We start from the raw sequence: 15,547 nt of genomic DNA on the forward strand, positions 1-15,547 counted from the left end.
GCTTCTGCTTTCATCTCTCAGCATCACTGTTCCTACAATAGATTTAAGAAATGGATAAAAGCATCAGAAACAATTTGTAACCATTTAAGAAAACTAACACAGACTTGTCTTGTATTGGACCGAGGCCGATCACACGCCGATGCACCACGGCGCCGCCGTCCCGCCCGTCGGAGAGGAGGCCTGCGACAGGAAGTACAGTTAATCAGGTGTTTGACAGGAAGAGGTTAGGAGAGGCAAGTAAGGCGGGCTGGCTGAATACGTGTGGTCTTAGTACAACGTGCACATAGATTAGCATTTCCATGTACAATTACTACTATATATATATATATATACACACTATAAAATCTGGAAACAAATTAACTTTATTGGATTATTTCTACTGTTCTAATAAACAAGAACGAACACAGAAAACCAGATTTTTACTGACTAAATCTACAGGAATCGTTTTGCTGGGCTCGTCTGCATTGTTGTATTCTTTTACGCGTCACAGATATTTTGTCACACCACGAGCTGTCTGCAACATGAACGATTGGTTCTGTTTGTGAGTTCACTGCTGGCCTTCGACAGGGATTAAATATCCTCGGACCATTTCTGTGAACTGGTCCCGACAGGCCATGCGGATCTTCTCGGCCGTGGACGGAGAGCTGAGAGGGAAAACGTCTCCCAGTCCTCCGTCTGCACCGACAGCCGACTTGATGGCAAAGAAAGTGGTGGAGCCGAAGAAGACCGGAGCCTCGCCTACACCCTGGAACAACAACATGGAGAGATAGATAGTTAGCATACAGCTGTCTGAATGCAGTTTAACTTTTGATGCTACCTGCCACTGAATTTCAGAGCAGTCAAAAAAAAAAAAAAAAAACCTTTTTGGTGCTTAATTAAGTCAGATCAACTGTTTTAAGGCCATTCATAGAGTCTGAATAAAGCTTTTTTTTTAATGCAAGATGCTCATCTTAGAAACCAGACATGTTTGTGCTAACATACTTCATCCTCTTAGGGTCAAGTATTGAGTCTATGTGGGTAAAGATCCCAGAATCCCCTGCTACCTTGGACAGATAGATGGCGCCGGGGTTCTCTGCGTTGGCGATTAGATGGACGTCGCACAGCGCCGGGATCTCGTACTGCGACGGCCCTCTGGTCAGCAGGACTCCGTCTGCAGGGAACTGCAGCTCCTCGATGGTGTACAGCCCGACGCCCTGCACCAAACCTCCCTCCGCCTTCACAACATCACACACCATTTATTTACATGTGGATCTGTCTTCTACCACAGTTGCTAAAAGTTGTTGGTAACCCATCAAACATCTCAATCAGATGCTTTACAGCACAAAACAGGAGTTCATATGACAAACGTCTGACACTGTTTTTTTTTTCACCTGTCCAATGTCCAAAGCCGGATTGATGCTTTTCCCAACATCCATGGATGTTCTGCAGCAGAGAAACAGCTCAGTTTATTTTGGGATTAATATCCATTATAATATTGTTGTTTGTTCCCCTGCTCTCATCCTTTAGCTCCTCCCATTGTTGGAGGTGAAATTCAGTAACAGGACTGCAGACTGGGACCAACTCTTGTGTGTATCACCAGTGACAAACTGCAGGTATTTGTCCCTGAAAAATGGGACACGGCTGTAGTCCAGTTTTCCCGTTTAACATGTATTATTTAAATAGTTATTGATACCTTGTGATCCCCAGTGAGACAGTCGACCTCCACTTCAGAGCAGCAGGCGCCGAAGGTGAAGTACGCCTGACCTTCATCCTTCTCCCAGTCCACGTCGGTGGGCGGTCCCCTGAAACAGTCAGTCCGTCATATTTACACAAGACAGGAATATTATTACAGAAGCGGCAAGCAACCACATGATCCACAGGACAATTTACAGATCTGAATCACAGGCATAAATTAGATTTAGAGAAGCGTTTACACACATAAAGAATCCTGTTGCAGATAAGCTGATAACCGACACGCTGTTGTTCCTATGAACATTTTCTCCTTGTGTAGTTTGGTCACCCATTGTTTCCAGGTGTCTGTGGGACTCTCCTCCATCAGCGGCTGCAGGCGCCTCATCAGCTTCTCACAAGCGTCCTGTGAAAGACGGTTGTCAAATTGGGTATTTTTGTTTGTGATTAAATATTTGTATTACCTTGTACACATAGGTGAAGCCCATTGGACCTCATGTATAGATTTAAAATGAAGACCAAACAGTTGTGTTAACCTGTAGAATAACTCTGAATTAAAGGCCACAGTGGAAGAGACACGGCCCTCTCAGCTGAACTTTGACCCCATCGCTTCATGCTTTCATGGTTATTCCAGAAGATAAGAGGAGGTGACCACCTTGATTGACAGCCATTCCCACGGCGTCGAAGGGAGCAGCGTTGGGGACGTTTCCTGTGCACGTCTCCTTGATGAAGACGGACGACATGGGGACTCCGAGGACACGACTGGAGGTAAACTCATTGACTGTGGTTCATCATAGGAACCTTAGCAGCCAGAGACACACCGGAAACTGGAAAGCATAAACCTCACCTGTGTGGCCTTGGTGTTGATGTCTTGACCCATCTCAGTCCCTCCATGTGAGACCAGCACCGAGCCGTCTTTATAGACGTTCACCAGAGCTGCACCCTGAACAGAAACACCTCCATCTTTAATATTCTGATGATGACTCAACTTCATCTCAGGTTAGAGATGTCCCGTCATGAGAAGCCCACTGTGCAAAGACATCTGCTTCTAATGCAAGTCGACCTGCAGTAAAGTCTGATTTTATAAACCCATATTCAACGGTTAATAACTTCATGTAAACCTCACAGAACCACAGTTAAATGTTTAAATTGAAGAAAGCCCTTTTGACATTGATTTTATTCATCGTAATGACATTAAATCTACAGACTCACTTGATTATAGAAACCTTCGGAGAAGCCGACACCAAACTTCAGAGGAACGGCAGCGATGCCGCTCTTCTTCCAGCGGTTGGAGGCGTCGACGAGTCGGATGGCTCCGAGTCGTTTCTGGTAGTCGGCCCTCTCCAGACACTCGTCCCAGCAGCGGACCACGTCCGTGGGGCAGAAGGGCTGTTTGTAGTGGGTGAAGCACATGTTCATCTCTCTGACCTGGTTAGGAACCAAACAGCAGCCAGTTTACTCATCTTCAGGGTGAATTCAACCCTCATAATATGACCAGATTTAACATGTTTACAGGTACACTGTCCATATTTCAAGGCTAAAATGACCTGAAAGTTAAACAGTGTCCAACGAGCTAACATTTGTTCCACTTGCCTCAAACTGACAACATATTTAGAAAAATATGACCTCTGACCTTTTCAGGAGGCAGGCCGCAGCGAACAGCCACCTCGTGCAGGACGCTCTCCATCACCACGAGTCCCTGAGGACCGCCGAAGCCTCGAAAGGAGGGCAGGTAGGTCTTACACACCACACCTCTACCCCGCAGGTTGGCGTTGTCCATGTGGAGGACAGCTTTTTACACGATCTGAAAAACAGTGATGTCATACTTTTAGATGTTGCTAATCTACATGAATAACGTACTGATGGCTGTCCAGGATATGTTCAGCTGTCCCAAAGGCCTCGTCCACGTCTCCTCGCTCCACCTTCCTCTTGGGTTCAAAGTAAGACTCGTGCTTAATGACATCCTGCAAAACAAAGTGGACGGTCGACTCCTGAACTTTAGGACTGAACTTTAACTTTAGGTGCACACAGATGTTTACTCCTCTGATTTATTTCTCCCAAAGTATTTTATATACGGTTTTTTCCATCATCATTTTACACTTGTTGATTCTCTCTTTGTTCTGTTTCCGCTCCAGTTTAACCTCCTCAAGTCAACTCAGCTGGCGGCCTTCGACTTGTTAGAGCCATCCAACCCATCCAGTGAGTTCATCACAGCTTCAATATCTGCAGGTCGTCTCTTCAAATACATTTTACTGTCCAAGGTGTTCAATTTACGATGACATAAGACAGAAAAAGTAAGAACTCCTGACTGGAGGGGCATCGTGAATCATCTAAACAATCAATTATCTAAATATATGCCTCTTTATTTCCTGTTGGTCTTCAAATATGATAGTTTCTCATTTATACAGCAAAATAAAATCAGTCAGATCAATATGACGTGAACAGGAAGTGGTTCATGACAAGAAGGCAAGCATGCCGTTTTTCTGCCTAATTTCTTGTTCACAAATACAAAGGACGTTGTATGCAGCAGCTCCATTAACATAAGCACACAATGGAAGAAGAATACAAACTAAATATTATCTCAAACAAATACAGACATAAATTAATTTACATATCTAAACAAATGTATAAACAAATGTATAAAAGGTATCTTTTATACATTTGTTTAGATATGTAAATTAATTTATTAATGGGAAAAAAAAAAAAAAAGCTAAAAGTGTTGAAAAGGTTATATAACAGGGAACGTATAAAATGATCAGGATAAAATAAAAAAAATTAAGCGGCTGTAAAACGCTTTAGTAAAGAGCACAAACACTCTTTGTTCCCACTTTCTGCCTAAAAAATAAATAAATGAAAAACTCACGGGGGAAAAACGGAAATCCCCTTTTGGCGTTGCGCATGCGCGGCGGGTGGAGCCTGCGGAAGTCCTGACGCGAAGGTCTTTTTGTTTGGGCCGCTGAAAGACTCGACACCCAGTTCAACAACCGTTTTTTATCTGCATTAATTTCGGTGAGTACCTCCGTCTCTGCTCTCTTTTTACGGTGCCGCATGTTCACGGCTGTTTGAAGCCGCCGCCGCTTCCCGTTCACTGTTGTTGAAACGAGTCGTTTGATGACGTCACAGCCGCCGCGTTTGGTTTCTTTCGCTTCGACCAGCTAGCTTAGCATCAGCGTCGTCGCAGCTAACACACGTCCAGGGAGCTCAGATATAAGATCCGAGTCCGTGTTGACGTTTCGACTTCAGGTCGGAGGACAGATTAGATTACAGATTGGGGTTTTTGTTTTGTTTTAAAGCCGTGTTTGAGTTGTTAATCCAGCCGGCCGGCGGGGCCAGCTTGAAGTGCGCCGGTGAGGCGCATGGTGAGGCCCCGTGTTAGCTGCTGCTAATCCAGTTAGCCTGCTGGAGCTCAGGAAAACGAGCAGAGAGCCGAACATAGGAGACACTCAGGAGACACTCAGGGGACACTCAGGGGACACTCAGTGTCCGGAGTCCACCAGTTTGCTCTGATTTACTGTGTGAACAGATCCGCTGGTTCATTTCTGCACCTTAAAGCTCCACTGCGGCTTCTCTTTTGTCTCTTTCCTTTCTGTGGCTCATTATTAACCCTCTCACTGCGTTTTCTCCCGTTTCTCCATATTTCCTTGTTTGTCCCTGGTTGGTTTTTTTATTTTTATTTTAAGGAGCTTGTCTGAAACACGATGTTCACCATGAAGCACCCATTTGGCTCTTCATGCTGAAATGGTCCCGTGAAAACATCCCTTTGTTTAAAACGGGTAGTTTTAGGTTTACACATGTTGTGGAATATGTGAAAGGAAATGCTCTTTATTTAGGCTTTATTTAATTTACTTGACTTTGGGTAAATAATAATAAAAAAAAAGCAACATACATTTTTATAGCTTTTAAAAGCAAAACAGGTGGCGGTAAACTTCATTTCCAAAAGATTGATTTGATTTGAGCAAATCTTTAAATATCAGTGACAAATATGTAGTTTTGCTTTGAAATAAGGTCTCGGTCATTTCACAGTAGTTTTTGTTTAAAGGGCATTCACCGTTATAATACTGTGGAGCACCATGCAGACAAAGCCCTTTATTTACTCAGGTGTTAAAACCTAATTATCAAGCTTATCCTGTCTTTATTGTTGTCTGAAATACTTTTATTTTCTAACAATTATTTAAATGTCAGCCTCAATGCTATATTTTCATTAGTTTCATTACACTTTTTTTTTTTAATGACCTGTTTTCTTGTTCTACATTATAAATGTGTTCAATAAGAGTGCTCGCCCAGTTTATACCCAATTTTGACAATACACAGTTAAAGGGAACGTGTGTGTGTGTGTGTGTGTGTGTGTGTGTTGTCTGTTAAACGGGATAAAACTAACTTTTTTTTATTATTCTTTTCAGAGTGTCTTTTATGAATAATCAAAAGCAGCAGAAGCCAACGCTTACTGGCCAGCGTTTCAAAACGAGGAAAAGAGGTCAGTGTTGCTGCTTTCCATGTTTCCTGCTCTGCGTGTCTAATTGTGCTTCGTCCTCCCTGATTTATTTCTTCTTCTGAATCCAACACGCGTGTTCTCTCCCTGCAGATGAAAAGGAGAGGTTTGACCCTACTCAGTTTCAAGAAAGTATCGTACAAGGCTTGAATCAAACTGGCTCTGACTTGGAAGCGGTCGCGAAGTTCCTTGATGCCTCTGGCGCCAAACTTGACTACCGCCGGTATGCAGAGACACTCTTTGACATCCTGGTGGCTGGCGGGATGCTGGGTGAGTCGACGGTGTTACAGACACGCGGCCAGAAGTTTGTGTCGGTTGTAAAGTTTCATATAGAGGAAGTAAAATGATTGGTAAATGTAATTAAAGGTTATTTGTAAATGTCCGTCCCGACAGCTCCAGGTGGTACTCTATCTGACGACATGACCCGCACCGAGTTCTGCCTCTTCACGGCACAAGAAGACCTGGAGACAATGCAAGCTTATGCTCAGGTGAGCGACGTGACCAGCAGCTGTTGGTAACAATCGATAAACTAGCAGGTGCACGTGTTGAAGCGTTCTTCTTCTCAAACAGGTTTTTAACAAGCTGATCAGGCGTTACAAGTACCTGGAGAAGGGTTTCGAAGAGGAGATCAAAAAGGTGATTTTTGTTTTTCTCTCTTTATTATTAACTGCAAGTTGAACACTGAAATCATTCTGTTCAGACCGAGGTCACAACTTATTCTGTTTTAACGTGTCTCTGGTGTTCGTTTCATTTTAATGTGCAACTGGTTTTTTCTGGATTTCTTGTAACTTCATAGTTGCGGTTTGCAGCTAACCAACAGGTTTTATTGAGGTGTTTATGTATTTATTATGGACCAATAAAATGTTACAGATCAGATTGTTTCACACTAATAAAATATATGTCACTCCCACACTTGTAAACGGTTTGAATTTTCCCACAGTTTTATATTAGTTGTATGATTAACCACCTTTTTTATTTTATTTTTACACTTGAACAAACAACAAACGTGTTTTGTTTTCTTTGTAGTTGTTGCTGTTTCTAAAGGGGTTCACTGAGTCTGAGCGCAACAAGCTCGCCATGCTGGCCGGCATCCTGCTGGCCAACGGCAACATATCAGCCTCCATCCTGAGCAGCCTCTTCAACGAGAACCTCGTCAAAGAGGGTAAGGCCGGGACATTAGAGAGAAAACTTCCTATTTATTTGCTTCTATTTAGGTCAGCTCGTCTAGACTCGTAATGACACAAATATTGGCTTCTGTTACACTGAGAGTTCAACGGAAAACAAACGGTTTGTCCTCTTCATCCAGGAGTATCTGCAGCCTTCGCTGTCAAGCTGTTCAAGTCTTGGATCAATGAGAAGGACATCAACTCTGTTGCCGCCAGTCTCCGCAAAGTCAGCATGGACAACAGGCTGATGGTAAATTGACTTTAAAGGAATCAGCTCTTCTGTGCATGTTGTCACTTGTGTTTGTATGATAAACAACCATTATTGCGGTACATGAATCTCACTTGTTTGGGAATATCTTCGCCTCACAGGAACTCTTTCCTGCCAACAAACGGAGCTGCGAGCATTTTTCTAAGTACTTCACCGACGCCGGGCTGAAGGAGCTGTCCGACTTCGCCCGCAACCAGCAATCCATCGGCGCCCGCAAGGAGCTGCAGAAGGAGCTCCAGGAGCAGATGTTCCGCGGTGACCCTCAGAAGGAGGTGAGACCGCAGAAAAACCTTTGTTAGTGCTGACGGGCAACTTTCAAGGCCGCCTGCAGACATGCAAACTGAATCATTAACCTCTGTGTTTGCCATCAGATCATTGCCTTCACCAAGGAGGAGATGAAAAAGTCCAACCTCTCTGAGCAGGCCATGATCAGCATCATCTGGACCAGCGTGATGAGCTGCGTGGAGTGGAACAAGAAGGAAGAGCTGGTGACCGAACAAGCCATCAAACACTTGAAGGTACGCAGCGCGTCCTGCAAGAACTACAGACTTTTAAAATGTCTCCGTATGAGACATTTTAAAGCACTTTGAAAGCTTTCATGCATCAGGTGCAGAATATTAGCTCGTGTGTCGATTCCCAGATGTGACGCAATAAAAGATGAACTTGCCACGGTGACTGCAGGTTGTGACATGTCTGCAAATGTTTGTGGCCTCATTGTGAAACGGTGTTTACAGGAGTCAGTGCAGTCAAATCTGTTGAACTCTGAGGAATATTCAATTCTTTAAAAGTAGCTGAATGCAGCAGCTTAGGAGGTTTTTAAGAGCCAGTTTTGCATATTTGAAGTTATAATCAGATATTTTATTTATTTTAGAAAGAAGAGATTGTTGTTTTTTTTACCAGGAGACATGCCAAACGTTCTGTAATGATTCTAGATGTTGTTTCTGTTGGCACCAACCTCATTCGAGCCTGTCCTCCCGCTCGAGTCTAATTTTTACAGTTTGTGATCTTCACGGTGTGAAAATCTGCACGAAATGCCAATAAGAGGAAGAGCTTGAAGCTGAAGGGAAACCGTGTAATTAGAGCTTGGATTCTGCTGTAAATCTGTGAACTTCAATGAGCGCAGATGTTGCAACTGCTTCTCTGTAACACGGCCTCATGTCTCCGCAGCAATACAGCCCTCTGCTGAAAGCCTTCACCTCCCAGGGTCTGTCCGAGCTCAGCCTGCTGCTGAAGATCCAGGAGTACTGCTACGACAACATCCACTTCATGAAGGCCTTTCAGAAGATCGTGGTGCTCCTCTACAAAGGTTGGTGCCGAGCTCGGACACGAGAACTCAGCGAATCCTCAATATAAACTACCCACTGACAGTTTGTCTCGTTTTGTTTTAGGTTTAAGAAAGTCCGTTCACTTTTAACGCTGAGAGATACGAGGTCATTTTTCAACATTACCTTAAACTGTTGTACCTCTAATGCTTGGTGTCGGTTTTAACAAAACACGTCAAGTCTGCCTTGTCGTCGTTCTTCACACTCAGCTTCTGATTGGTGTATTGATTTACCTGAAAAAATACATTGAGATATAAACCTAAGCACTTTTTTTGGGGGGGGGGGGGGTAAATAAAAAAACCAACTTAATTCTTCCCACCAAGCATCAGTTAAGCGTTTTTATTTTTATTTTTTTAAGTGATCCTTTACTGAGGCATATTTCAGGCTCTTGATGATTCGGTGCTCCTGCACAGCTCTGACGCTGTTCCCTTTCTCCCTCGTAACAGCGGATGTGTTGAGCGAAGAGGCCATACTGAAGTGGTACACTGAAACCCACCTTGCCAAGGGGAAGAGCGTTTTCCTCGAGCAGATGAAAAAATTTGTCGAGTGGCTGAAAAACGCGGAGGAAGGTAAAAATAAAATACATTTCTTTCAAGGCCGTTTTAATAAACAGGATGAAATCCAGCCGTTATTACAGTCATATCCATGTTTTTAAATCAAATGTCAATACAGTTGTAAGATAAGATAAAGAGCTGCAACACCTTTCAGTGTCCAACATGATATTCAGCCAGGAAAAACCCAGTAATCTGGCACCCAAACAAATGACACATTTTTTTCCCCCATAATTTTAGTGATTTATCATCATAATACATACAAGAGTGAAGTTGCCTTTATATTTGTTTATGAAATAAGAGGAGATAAGAACAGGAGATGTAACATGTCAACGAGTGTGGATGACCTTGATAATACATTCGAAGCCACAGCTTACAGATGTCCCCTGAACGCCTCACGTGCGGACTATAAGTAGACACAAAGACTGGGTTACTGAAGCACAACTCGCACTTTAGTTCATTTGAAAAGAGGAAGTGTTGTAATGTTAAAAGTGAATTCATCCACTAAATCTCTGTTTGGGGAAAATGGTGAAATACAGAAGAGGGTTCATTTATTTTTGTGCTCTTGCCCGGTGTTACCAATTTCAGATATTGTCTACACACTGTTTACAGCTGTTTGCTGACTAATGAATTCTTCCGATTGACCTGTCGTCTCTCCAGAGTCCGAGTCGGATGAAGAGGAGGCGGACTGACGACTCACTCGCCAGATGAGCTTTTCTTTCTTCCTTTTTTTTTTTTTTTTTTTTTTTTTACAAGTAGCAGCAGGAGCAGTAGAATGTGTTTCCCCTTCTTTCTCTTCTACCTCCTGTTACGTATTGATCCCCAAACATGCGCCCTTCCACCACTCCGAATCACGTCAACTTTATTTAAACAAAGTGAAAAAGGACTCGGTCCGTCACTTGCAAAATGCCGCAGCTGGAAGTGGAAGTGGAAAATGACGAATTCTCCCACTTTATTTTCTTTCTTTCTTTCTTCTTCTTTTTTTTTTTTTTTTTTTTGGTATTATTAATGTTGTAATACCTTCTGTAATTTGGATACAAACATTCCATGTGATCTCGACAGCCGCTGCTCTGACGCATCGGATCCAGGATTTGGCGAATGATAAATTTTCGCCTCGATGACGTGGCAGACAAAAAAATGTTTTCGCAGTTTAGCCAAAGTTTTGTTTTTTCCCCTCATCTCTCTCACGTTTTAGTTTTTATTTCACCCAACTCATGTTTTGGCTCCTGTCTGGTCTTAAACTTGGCCTTTTGACTTTTGGGGTAAACCTGTACTGCCTGTCGAGGTCCCTCTGGTCAGTCTGTCAGAAGACACGCCCCCCCTCTGTAAAACGCCTCGCCAGCCAACTGATTATTATTGGTTTCTACTTTCTTTAATCTGATATAAACCAATTGACTTTTTTATGAAATAAAAGATTATTGAAATGGTTGTTGCTGTCATGTTTGACCTTTTTATTTTCCTAATTTATTTAGAGAAATATGGAGCTGCTGCCAATTTAAAGAGCTTTAAACATTTCTTGGCTATAGCATCAGTGATGCATCAGTGATGCTATAGCTCAAATCATTTACACACTATCCTAGTTATAAAATAATGAGTCATAATTAAGATGTTTTTTTTTCTTTTGTGATTGAAGTGTGCTTCTGTATATTTGGATGTCATTAAAAATGTGTTGGTACATGTTTTGCTACCAGGAGAAAACCTCATGATGAAGACCTGCAGTTGTAAGTAGAGTTTTACTGCAATTTATTTTCAACAGCAGTTTGTATTTAAAGTTATAGAAGAACCTAATTCTTTTAATTTTAAAATACAACATCTGCAGACACCAAACAAAGGAGACAATTTGAAATCCTCATTTTTATTTTTTCATTGTACAAAAATAAATTTTCTCTTCAAGCAGCTTGTCGGTATTTGCGATGTGCAAAGGACACAGTTTTCAGCTATTCAAGTACTTTATCTTACACAGTCGTGCTGCTCATTTGATTTAGAGGTAGGCCTTCATATTTAGCAGGTCTGAGGTAGTGTGCAACATTTCCCTGTGATAGCTTTGTGCTCTATAATAAACATCAAGGCATCCAGTTGATTGTAAAAGGATTCATTTTTCAACAAATTAGTGCAAAAGGCAGCCCGGTGTGCTTTTCACGCCAGGACACCCTGCCTTCATGTGCTCACCCAACGTGGCGGTTCTCAGCTTTATAAAGTGATTTAAAGAGATTGTGCAACAATGCAGAAGTAAACATTTCACCACACTGCAAATAAATTCATCTGAACAATTCATCCTGTAATCAGGCCACAATCAGAGCAACACACAGTTACCATGCAGTTATTCATGGAGGGTTTCAGCAGAGTCGCAAACCTCCTGCAGTACAGTTAAAGGAAGAAATATCCGCATTTATGTATTTAAAATCCAGTCAAATGCTCCCGGTCCTTTTATCTCATCGACATGTGGAAAAGCAAATGAAGTGTTTACTGACGTCCGGCCTGCATGTGATGAACTAACAATGTCCGCGTGTCCTTTGCAGGTTGTGATGATGAGCCGATGAAGAGTGACCGGGGCCTGATGTCACAGGAACATCACGAGGTACGGTAACCAGGTCCGAGACACATGTTCACGTTAACGTGAGGAACTCTGGTGCTGATGTTGATCAAGAGACGTGTCCTTCGTCGTGAAGGTCGTTGCTTCTTCCTGCTGCGCACACATCAGTGTGAAATGAAACTGAATGCATCCACTGGACATGCGTTGGCGTTAAGATGGCAGCACTGATTGAATCTGTTGGTGTCTGTGATCAGACTTCACCACAAACCTCCTCAAATACATTCATAAAGCCCAGAACTCATTTGCATCTCTCGTCGTATGTTTCTTTCTCACGTCGCTTCTAAAATCCACCTTACTTTTGTATTTTTCTTACAGGCACCAAATCCCGTGAAGACAATGAACTGAATGAGCCAGCATCATGTACATCCAGGCCTCCTTCATACGTCCATGGTTAATGCCCCTTAAAGCAGCCCTGCGGTATTCCTGGCAGGACTTGAAGGTAACACTGAACTGACAGCACCCACTGCTGCTCTTCAGTTTCCTTCATGTGACTGAAGGCAACAAGGCTTTTTTTTTAGGAGTCAGACATGGTGGAGGGGGTGGAGGGGGTGGCGGCGTAGTGTGTACTATTCGAGGGACCAGAAATAGACCCACGTCAGGTGCAACTTTACACATCGGCTCAGGTTACAGCTCAACCAAAACACAGAGGTTCACAAGCACATGATCGTGAACAGAAAGTGCTTTTCAGGGTCAGAAATCTGTCTCTCGTTTTCTAGTCGAACCCAAAAATAAATATATTTGAATGTGTACAAAGTCCCACATGTAAACAAGGTCAGGGTTGGACTCCTCCTCTGTCTGAGGGCGCTTCCTTTCACACGGCGGCCGAGTGCTTCCCTCCATCTCTGAGCTGTGGAGGCAAACAAACGCTGATCTTTACCACGAACAGTAAAAGCACCGTGACAATTCACCCGATTCCACAAACTCCAGACGAATGTTTAACACGGCAGAAACATCAGTTTCACAGTCAGCCTCATTTTCAGTCTCCGAAGCTCAAACGTACTTTTAGTTTAGTGTCATTGAGGACTTATTTGATGCACTGTAAACATGTAAGAGTGATGTAATCCTTAACCAGTGCAAGCTTCTAGTCTCCATTTATCTACAAGGGATCCAGTCAGAGAACATCACCTGCAGTAAACACCTCTGATCCCCTCTGACACGTAAACAAACACTTTTATAAATGAATCTCATTTTGTAAATTATTTTTAAAACATCATTTTTGATGTAGAAGACATAAATTCTGTGTGTTTGCTTTACGTTTAAAAATAAAGAATAATCTTATCATAAATTTGAACCAAGCCTGCAGCCAAGTTGCGGACTTATTTGAAGTCAGGCTCCTCAGCTTGTTTTCATTTTGTGTTGTGTTGAAACAGGTGTCACTTTGGTTGAAGCCACAAACTCAGCAGGTCTACTTTGAACATAAAGAGGATGCAGCCGCACAGGTGCATCATCCGCTCCACTTTCAGGGGTCTGGAGCAGATCCTGGATCTGTGGGGGTCTGCGTAAAAGTCGGTTTCTGCTGAGTTTAATGCGCAACAGGTGTGAAAAGCCACTCACCAGTTTCCTCTGGTTGCCGAGGCAGAAAGTGCAGATGGGCCGCAGGGAGGGCGCGCTGAGCGCGGCCGGGCCGTGCAGGATGCTCTGGTAGTGGATGCAGGGCTGCCCGTCCCGGCAGTCCTCCTCCAGCAGCAGCACGTTGGCCAGGTGGGAGATGTAGCTGGAGGCCAGGCGCAGCGTCTCTATCTTGGAGAGCTTCCTGTCGGCGGGCTCGGTGGGAATGAGTGTGCGCAGCGCCGTGAAGGCCGTGTTCACGCTGTGTGTCCTGTCCCGCTCCCGTGCGTTGGCCGCCTGCCTCTGTTTGCTGGCCCCGGGCAGATGCGCGTCTCCAACGCCTCTTCCACCTCCGTTGCTGCTCCTTCTCCTTCTCCTCCTCCGTCTGAGGGCACCGGCACGAGAGGTCTCTGCCTCCTCCCCCTCCTCCTGCCCCGGCTCTCTGCGCGGGCTGCAGCCGCCGGTGGACTTCCCGTCGGAGCTGTCGGTGACACTGTCCAGGTCGTCCAGGTCGGAGGTGAAGCAGTCGGGTTGCGCGGAGGGCTCGCTGCTTGTGGACTTCATCCTGCCGTTTCTCGGGTCTGACTGGGCTGCTGGGGCCGTGCGGGCGGGCGGGCGGCTGCACGGCACTTTATCCTGAGGGTGAAAATAGCACCGGGAGCCGAGCAGCTGCCGCCGATCCGGTGACCGAGGGGGTTTGCGCCGTCCGGCCCCCCGGCGGATCGGCATACCATGTCTAATGAATGACGGCTGCTTTCTGGGTCGCCAGCCCGCGGCGGAAAAGGAAGGACAGGTGGAGCCTACTGGAGGGGAGGAGGGGGCACCTGTTGTGGTCTGAAGGATACAGGTTTAAATTAGGCTCGACCGATATGGGGCCTCCATCAAGGCCAATACAAGAAAATTCACATGGGAAATTAAAAATCGATCTGGAGCTAAACTGGTCTCATTCTTTATCTGTAGCAGCTGGTCAGGAAGCAAATCCAGCTGTGATGCCTCAACATCTGCCACGTTTAGAAAATAAGAGGAGGCAAGTGTCTCTTCTTCCTGATCAATTGTATTTAGGAAACTTTGTTCTGCCTCATCTTATTGCTACAGAAAGTTTAATCCATCATCATAATTTTACTAATTTTATATGCATTTTTGTTACATATTTTGTACTATTATTTGTTCTTTCACTACTATATTATTTACATTTTATTTAGTGTGTGTGTGTGTGTGTGTGTGTGTGTGTGTGTGTGTGTGTGTGTGTGTGTGTGTGTGTGTGTGTGTGTGTGTGTGTCTCTCCTGCCTGTTGGCATCCAGGACGGAGGATAACTTTGCTGCTTTGGCCATCGGCTCTGCGCTCCCACTGAGTGAACAGTCCAGGTGTGCCCTCCCGTCCTGTCTGTGCCTACCATGATGGACACACACACACACACACACACACACACACACACACACACACACACACACACACACACACCCTCCCCTCCTCCTCCACCACCTTGCCCAGTGCCATCTTTGGGGGTGGATATAAATATCTGCACGGACTGTGCCTTGTGTGTGTGTGTTGCTGCAAAGGCTGCGAGCGACTTCCAGGTTGTCAGTTTCATTCAGAGTACGATGGAAAGATAAAAATACTTTAAACTTGTTTCTTTTTTCCTGCAAATTGCATTTGATAAAGGTTTAAAGTTTTTTAACTTGATTTCAAACTGGATTTTATTCCCATTTATCTGCATTTCTGTGCATTTTTATGCTCTTACTAGTTTTGCCACCAGAGGGCAGTTAATCCCCAGTGATCACTTCTCCTCTGATGTCTGCTGCAGGCCTGAGCATAAGCCAAGAGGCTTTACAGCTCATTATTTTGTAGAAATGCCCTTCATAACTTTGTAAAGAACACTTTAGATCATTGAAAAGCAAAATACTGAAGAAAAAAAAAGAATATCACCAAGAGGGCTGAGCT

At 44.1% G+C, this 15,547-nt stretch overlaps 4 protein-coding genes across 5 annotated transcripts; 1 reads left to right on the forward strand and 3 right to left on the reverse strand.

Moving 5' to 3' along the window:
- Window positions 1-96: 96 nt before the first annotated feature.
- Window positions 97-1,415, reverse strand: LOC138634898 (xanthine dehydrogenase-like). Its single transcript, XM_069722100.1, has 4 exons — window positions 1,371-1,415; window positions 1,044-1,214; window positions 587-745; window positions 97-180 (listed from the first exon to the last, which is right to left on the reverse strand). The coding sequence occupies exons 1-4, from the start codon at window positions 1,413-1,415 to the stop codon at window positions 130-132; spliced, it is 426 nt and encodes a 141-aa protein (XP_069578201.1). The 3' UTR covers window positions 97-129.
- A 179-nt stretch (window positions 1,416-1,594) lies between these two features.
- On the reverse strand, window positions 1,595-3,664 carry LOC138634904 (aldehyde oxidase 3-like). Its single transcript, XM_069722108.1, has 5 exons — window positions 3,302-3,664; window positions 2,881-3,057; window positions 2,516-2,611; window positions 1,918-2,074; window positions 1,595-1,781 (listed from the first exon to the last, which is right to left on the reverse strand). The coding sequence occupies exons 1-5, from the start codon at window positions 3,446-3,448 to the stop codon at window positions 1,663-1,665; spliced, it is 696 nt and encodes a 231-aa protein (XP_069578209.1). The 5' UTR covers window positions 3,449-3,664; the 3' UTR covers window positions 1,595-1,662.
- A 905-nt stretch (window positions 3,665-4,569) lies between these two features.
- Window positions 4,570-10,892, forward strand: bzw1a (basic leucine zipper and W2 domains 1a). 2 transcript variants are annotated; one of them, XM_069722106.1, is made up of 12 exons: window positions 4,570-4,677; window positions 6,069-6,142; window positions 6,251-6,427; window positions 6,551-6,645; window positions 6,728-6,793; window positions 7,184-7,319; window positions 7,464-7,573; window positions 7,693-7,863; window positions 7,963-8,109; window positions 8,759-8,897; window positions 9,360-9,482; window positions 10,125-10,892. In XM_069722106.1, exons 2-12 carry the CDS (start codon window positions 6,079-6,081, stop codon window positions 10,154-10,156), a joined length of 1,260 nt encoding a protein of 419 aa, XP_069578207.1. In that variant the 5' UTR covers window positions 4,570-4,677; window positions 6,069-6,078; the 3' UTR covers window positions 10,157-10,892. The 2 variants fall into 2 exon arrangements, with proteins under 2 accessions (XP_069578207.1, XP_069578208.1); XM_069722107.1 differs by lacking the exons at window positions 4,570-4,677; window positions 6,069-6,142; window positions 6,551-6,645 and having other exon boundaries at window positions 6,258-6,427.
- Window positions 10,893-12,194: 1,302 nt separating this feature from the next.
- On the reverse strand, window positions 12,195-14,349 carry LOC138634906 (transcription factor 15-like). Its single transcript, XM_069722110.1, has 2 exons — window positions 13,612-14,349; window positions 12,195-12,904 (listed from the first exon to the last, which is right to left on the reverse strand). Exons 1-2 carry the CDS (start codon window positions 14,332-14,334, stop codon window positions 12,869-12,871), a joined length of 759 nt encoding a protein of 252 aa, XP_069578211.1. The 5' UTR covers window positions 14,335-14,349; the 3' UTR covers window positions 12,195-12,868.
- Between the last annotated feature and the right edge of the window lie 1,198 nt (window positions 14,350-15,547).

This window comes from Brachyistius frenatus, unplaced genomic scaffold (genome assembly GCF_029030835.1).
Source record: "Brachyistius frenatus isolate BFR_SWC_R1_liver_20210118 unplaced genomic scaffold, ASM2903083v1 Contig_282, whole genome shotgun sequence".
NCBI classification, from domain to species: Eukaryota; Metazoa; Chordata; class Actinopteri; family Embiotocidae; genus Brachyistius; species Brachyistius frenatus.